The 7,533-nt window shown below is 31.4% G+C and overlaps 1 protein-coding gene across 4 annotated transcripts in view; it reads right to left on the bottom strand.

Moving 5' to 3' along the window:
• Nucleotides 1–3,447: 3,447 nt before the first annotated feature.
• LOC124369090 (SH2B adapter protein 2) overlaps nucleotides 3,448–7,533 on the bottom strand; it is a 74,572-nt gene continuing 70,486 nt past the window's right edge. For 2 of the 4 annotated variants that reach the window (XM_046826816.1, XM_046826817.1), the window contains exon 7: nucleotides 3,448–3,715. In XM_046826816.1, coding sequence (XP_046682772.1) covers nucleotides 3,563–3,715 — 153 coding nt within the window. In that variant the 3' untranslated portion in view covers nucleotides 3,448–3,562. Of the gene's footprint in view, nucleotides 3,716–4,071; nucleotides 4,125–7,533 lie in introns of all 4 variants that reach the window. The other 2 variants (XR_006923037.1, XR_006923038.1) reach the window with 2 other exon arrangements.

The following is a 7,533-nucleotide window of genomic DNA, read 5'->3' as shown; positions in this document are numbered from 1 at the left end:
ATTGTCTTTATGGTTCTTTTATTTATATTTTTTTATGTAATGTATCCAGATAAAAGAAGCAAACGTTTACCTACATCTATTTCAATTGAATAACCCTAAACCACCTTAATGATGACGGGAATATATGGTGTTATATGATAATGAGGCAGCCCCATAGTAAGAACACTTCTGGAATTTCAAGTATCTGTATTATTTTTAAGTATTAAGAGTTGGAAATATTTATGAAATTCCTGTGTTGAAAACTATGGGAAATAGTTCAAAGTTTAGATTCAGGAAAATAACACAAAACATTGGCAGGAAAATGTATACAAGAATACTTTTACAACTTCTAGAAGTTCTCATGTATCTAAAACCATAAAACATGATCTATAATGTTATATTTGAAAACAATACCTCTATTATGAACAAATATTTAAATTGAAACTTTTTAATATGTTTACTTCCACAAAACCTGAAAATTTCTTGGTGTTATCAAGGATGACATTTTGAGACGGAAAATTCATATAAATTATTTAGTGCAATTTGGGATCTTATAATTTGAGTGATTTAAGAACAATAAAAGCTATCAATTTCGGTTATTTTTTAACTGTTCCGATGTATGGGATTTGTTCTTAGGGGGTTGTTCACGGTTAACAGAAAGTAATCTGAATGTTAGAAAATACAGAATTCAACCAATATACTGGAAATAATGTACCTAGTCTTAGACATTTCACAGAGAGTATTATTTTTATAAGATGGACATGTTGATTCAATCTTATAAAGATACTGCCTAAATATTTCAATTTCTATAAGTACCAGGTGTTTCAAAATCAATATTAGAGTTTTAAGGTCTTATAATATATTTATACCATTTGACTTAATACATTTTACATCAAATGAAAGAGCAAATCTAAAGCAACATTTTCATTATGTACACCGTTACACTTACATTGTATAGAAACCTTTTTGTGTGTTATCGTTCGCAAAGGCCAAATACTGTTGTTACAGTTCAATGTATTCAAGTTCTATTATAATCACCCATGTGATAATAGCATCTGTAGATTGTATCATCAGTTTGAAAACACCGGCTGTATTTCTATTGATAGTTTTACAAGCTCTAAAGACTGTTGTTTATGCCCAACTTGCAAAAAAAATGTTTAGCATGATTAACTTGATAGACTTTATTGAGTGAGTCATATTCAGTACCTAAGGGGAAAATAAAAAGCGCACCTAGGAATCAGAAATTGCCCACAAGGTGATATAGTTGAATCTCAATTCCTCACAATTAAATGATTTTTCTGCTATACCCTGACATAACGTTTATGAGCCATCTCTTTTCCGGCTCATATTAATTGGGCACGAAAGTGATCCAGATAAACTGAAAATACACCAAAACTAAAATGGATTACATTATAACAAGGAGTTTAATTGTTACTATAATATAGAACCCATTTATTATTTTGTTTTACAAGATTAATTAATGAGAAAACAAACAAAAAAACAAGTAAAAAGAAATGTCTGAATGTTTTGAAAAAAATAACTCGCCAGTCTCTTTTTTTTAACTTTGGTACACTCATTCTGGGAAATAAAAACACAGACATTTCTAGCTCATAATTTTTTATGACTAAGTGTCAGACTGTTACTCAAAATAAACCATCAGCCAGTCTAGCTGTGCCATGGCATCAAACATGACAGTCATGACATTTTCCCGTTCTTCATTATCAGAATTGTTTCAATGTCCTCTGTTACCGTTGAAGAATAAGCTGCTGACACAACTTTTGTTGGTCATAGCACTAATGCTTTTGTAGGTCCTGCTAATCCTGCTCATTATGAGAAAAACTGCAGGTTCAAACATTTGGCTCATAAACTCGATCAAGTGGTCAGCGGTGTGAAGCTACTATCTGTGGGATTATGCCTAAATGCCTCTAAAACCAAATCCTGCATAGTATTCATTGATTGTCACTTGAAGTCCCATAAGTGAAGACACAAAACAATGTGACTACTGGGTGGTACTGTCTCTCGTGACGACGCGTCACACAAGCCAGTGGTCACATACTTTAACAGAACAGCTTGGTCGCTTGTGATCATGTCAGTACAGGTACGTGGCTTAATTTTATTAGAGTTTTATTTCGGGGATTGGAAATGTTGTTTTGTCTAATGTATGTGTTGTGTTAAACATTATTCTGAACACTGGATATGAGATATCAGAAGAACAAATTACACTGTAAATTCATCAAGAACTGTTTATCCCACCATAAAATTTTGATTTCTCCACTCTTTAAAACCGATCCGGGTAATCCAGAAATCCAGATAATTCAAGAACTGGATAAATAAGGTCCGGATAAATGAGATTATACTATTGACCTCTATAGTATACTATATTTTGTATGTTGATGAGCTATATCTATGGTTCTTTCCTCAACTGGAAGATTATCCTCATAATTTCAAATTGATACCAAGATGGTGTGTAGCCTCCTTGGTATAATGAAGTAAACCATTTGTTAAGCAATGATGCATCAGCTGGGCTGACAATGGAGGCCAGATGACTTGGCTTGTCTTACATGTCTTCCATAATGGGAGAACTCACCTATTGGCTGGATATTGATATATGACGAATGAGGGCTTACAATGAACTAACGTTGGCAACATGTAAAATGTTAAAGTTGCTCTTTCATTTGATGTATCATTTATAATTGTAAGTCAAATATAATAAATACAAAAATGCTTTAAAACACTGACATTCATTATGAAACATTTGTATTATACACAAATGTTTAAGAATATCAGAATTGCGAACATTTGCCATCATTATGTGTCATTTCAACTACCTCAAATCATGGTCATTTTTAACTTGCCAGTTGTGATAAACATGTACCATGCTATACATTAGTAATGTGTCATACTTTATTGTTTGGGTGTCTCCCAACTTGGTGTGACTTAGTGTGGTCGTTCGTTGTAATTATATATATATATATATATATATATTTTTTTTTGCAATCCTAACCTTGTTTTAGGATTCAATAGCTAAAGAAAATAGCTGATATCAGTTATCAAAAAATCATTTTTCTGTACTGTTATTGTAACAAATACAAATAGCATATGTCTGCAATTCTATTATACTTTCAATTCATCCATTGTCAATAATGAACTTTAAACAATAAAAATATGTTCAATTTCTTTCTGTTCCTATGTATGAGTATAGAACAACCCACTTTAAAATACCATTTTCATATAATATTTTTTAATAAACCATTTTTAAAGCTGATACACATTCAAAAATAAATGCATAATATTATTCAATCCCATGTATCAGAAAATTAGTCAACTGGGAAAGTAACTACGTAAACCATATAGATTTATCTATGGTATTTTAATTAATATTTTAGTTCTATATAAAATTAAATATTCATTTCTCTTGGTGATTTTTAAATGGGGTAATGCACTCTTGGGCTAATAAATAATTTCATGTCATAATATCATTTCAGTTCAAGGCTCCACTGCTACTTTATGTTAAAAAAATACTAAAGCTTATTTTCAATTCATTATTTAAAATTACATTTTTATAATGAAGCTTACAGATACACTAGACAAAACTATAAGTGTTTTCTATGGCCCGACTGCCCTGTGAGGCGGTAACCAGAGGTCCAACAGCTGCAGGCCGATCACCCCGCTCTTGTTGCTGGAGTCGCTCCACAGATTCAGTCCTGCTGCGTATGGAGCCACCCAACGTGATAACCTGAACCCAAAATTACAATTTATATTTTCTGCTAATTACATTCACCATTATATCAATTCTTATATTCTACACTAAAACTATAGTAAAATTTTACTTTGCTGCAAATTTTGTTTCCAGCCATTGTTGAAAAGGTTAAATCAAGAGGACTAACTGGGAAGTATTCTTGAGAATAACATATATTATTTGTACTTTATTAAGGTCAATCATTTTAGCCATATCCTGCCCGTCCTCATAGAGCATATACTTCTGTAAGGATCGTATCAGGCTGAAGAAGGGGAAAGCGGGTAGAGGTGAAAGGGGAAGAAGTGGGTAGTTCTGATAACAAGTGCTCTTGTCAAGTCAAGGTTTAAACTTACACATTGAAGAGATATTTCTATGACTGGATGGCTGCAGGATGGGCTGGCTTTCGCTGTAACAGATGTTGTGTATGTGAGTTGCATATTTGTTATCTTAGTATCGTCTTCTCAAAGTATACTTTCTGTTGGTATCATCATTCCACTGCTATTTGGTATATTATAGTGATATTTGGTTCTTGTTTACAATTTCTTTAATACTTGTCAGTATTAATGGTTAAGAAAGAAAGATACGCAAATTATATTATTTAATCACTTAACTTATCAACGTGGTTTGAAGTTAGTTACTTCTATGCACCAACTTATGGCCAAATTGTGTTGACATCCATATCTCAGCCCATCATACAGTTTTATCTTGTGGCCATTTTTTTAAACTAGTTCTTAAATTATTAGAGAACATTGTAGACAAAACAAGAATCACACGTTTGTATTATTTTCTTTTCTAGTTGTTATATTTTGGGAACTATTCAAAATATTCCACAGGCTTCTGACTGCTGATTGCAGTTATGGCAGCATAAGTAAACGAAGTGATAAGGAGTATTTGTTGGTTTTTTATTTCAGAGAAACTGTTTCTTTTTTATAAGTGTTTGAGATTGTGATTTGTTATTCCAAAGCAGTGAAAAGTTGTAAAAATGACAGCTCGGTACAATGAAATGATACTGGATGGACAATCTTGCTTTATTATTTGATTGTAATAAATAATCTTAAGTATACAAATATAACTATATAATTAGAATACTACAGATTTATTGTGTTTTATTATGAGTATTTTAATGAAAAAATACGAAAATCTGAACATAATTAGCTACATTATTGAGTATTTAATAATAAGATATCTTTAATAATTAAGTAAATAAGACAGATGTCTTTACCAAAGTAGATCCCAGAACCCAAACTGGAAGAGTGTACCATCTTACAGAGTTGGAAAGCACTAAAACAACTAAGAAACTCCAATTGAAAATGAAAAAAGGAAAACTAGGAAGTGAAGTTAAACAATCTCCAGAAAGATAAATTATATTTAAATTTGTATAAATGTAAAATATTAACGTGTTTAAGGAATGTATTATCTAAAATTATATTATGAAAGAAGTAAATAAAAATAAATTTGTTAAGCTCTATGTAAGAAGCAATTTATTTACATAATTAATAGTTACAGTTTCAATAAAAAAATAAGTAACATGAGTTTCATAATTTATTATTATTAATTGGCTTAACACATCTTTTATAATTAAAAGTATTTTTTTTAATAATAGGATATGCTGTCCTGTTAATAGCTACAGAAAAAATCTATTTATATATATATATATATATAATTTCAATAAACATTGAATCGCAAAAAGTACTTGCTCCGCCAGGACTCGAACCCGGATCTCTCACTTGCCGGGTGAATGTGCTACCATTACACCACAGAGCCCTCACTTTTTACGATTCAATTATTTTGTATTTTGCCGTATCTGTCACATATGCGTTTAAATAACCAAACTAACATATGATCGGAAGACCAAATACCTGTCAAATGACTTTTATTTACATTAAATTTGTATAAATGGCAATAGCCTTATTTAATTTCAATAAACATTGAATCGCAAAAAGTACTTGCTCCGCCGGGACTCGAACCCGGATCTCTCATTTGCCGGGTGAATGTGCTACCATTACACCACAGAGCCCTCACTTTTTACGATTCAATTATTTTGTATTTTGCCGTATCTGTCACATATGCGTTTAAATAACCAAACTAACATATGATCGGAAGACCAAATACCAGTCAAATGACTTTTATTTACATTAAATTTGTATAAATGGCAATAGCCTTATTTAATTTCAATAAACATTGAATCGCAAAAAGTACTTGCTCCGCCGGGACTCGAACCCGGATCTCTCACTTGCCGGGTGAATGTGCTACCATTACACCACAGAGCCCTCACTTTTTACGATTCAATTATTTTGTATTTTGCCGTATCTGTCACATATGCGTTTAAATAACCAAACTAACATATGATCGGAAGACCAAATACCTGTCAAGTGACTTTTATTTACATTAAATTTGTATAAATGGCAATAGCCTTATTTAATTTCAATAAACATTGAATCGCAAAAAGTACTTGCTCCGCCGGGACTCGAACCCGGATCTCTCACTTGCCGGTGAATGTGCTACAGAGCCCTCTCACTTTTTACAATTCAATTATTTTGTATTTTGCCGTATCTGTCACATATGCGTTTAAATAACCAAACTAACATATGATCGGAAGACCAAATACCTGTCAAATGACTTTTATTTACATTAAATTTGTATAAATGGCAATAGCCTTATTTAATTTCAATAAACATTGAATCGCAAAAAGTACTTGCTCCGCCGGGACTCAAACCATATAAATATATATATATATATATATATATATATATATATATATATATATTTATTTATTTATATTGGTACCAGGTTATTTTTGCTGAAAATGTTTTGACATCACTGATGTATTTTTAACATATTTCCTGATCCCATCATGGTCCCACTCTGAAATCTTTATGCTGTAATCACAAAACCATGCATTACAACATATATAATCTTTTTTAATTAAAAAACACAAACTCAAATTTTTCAGTTTCAACTCATTTTTTTGAGTTTCACAAATTATTTTTTTACCCAATGTATACAAGTTGTTGGATATCAAATTAAAGCCCATAAAACCCTTTTTAAAATTAGCTATCTTTTAGATCTCTGTTTTAAGCACACATTAAAAACATTGCATTTTGAGACACTTGAATATTTGTAACTAAAAAAACTATGAAGGATAGAATTGTTTATTATATTTTAGTTCAGGATCTCAGAGAGTACAAATAAACCAAGTTTCAGCCAAATCTGAAATGGTCCAGTTGAAAACTATTTTTTATTGGTTGATTCAACATGGAATGACCCTAAAAGTGGACGAGTTAAAAACAAGATCATTGCTATCACAATACTGTTGTGCCATGCTCACTGTGATGTAGGTGTTAAGAGAGAGTTCATGAAAATGTACAAATCTTTAATTATATGCTTTAAGGATTTATACGACACAAGGTTGTAAAATATAACAATGGAACAATGAAACAGAAAAATAAATACAAAAATGTTTAACCCTTGGTGGGTGAAGGGGGAGTAAGTAGGTTTCCCATATATTACAAGGGTTCAATAGATCCTGTACAGATAAAAAAACCATAATGGTAATTGGATAATTATTTTAGTATTCCTAAAGGTATGTTGTATATTCCTATATACACATGTCCCGTGATCTGCTACTTCCTCAGGGGTAAGTCCCACAAGGTGTCAGAAGAAAATTTTAAAAGTAAGCATAGGTTGGCATGAACATCAAATTAAAGGTCTTTATTAATAAATACAATGCTGCAAACCTGACCTAAAACAGTGACAGAAATGGCACTCGTTCAAAGATGGCTTTAATTTTCAGTTAAACAATGTAAATAACAAAT

This window comes from Homalodisca vitripennis, chromosome X (genome assembly GCF_021130785.1).
Source record: "Homalodisca vitripennis isolate AUS2020 chromosome X, UT_GWSS_2.1, whole genome shotgun sequence".
Classification (NCBI taxonomy): Eukaryota; Metazoa; Arthropoda; class Insecta; order Hemiptera; family Cicadellidae; genus Homalodisca; species Homalodisca vitripennis.
The sequence above is the reverse complement of the archived record's forward strand: the minus strand, read 5'-3'. Positions and strand labels throughout refer to the sequence as shown.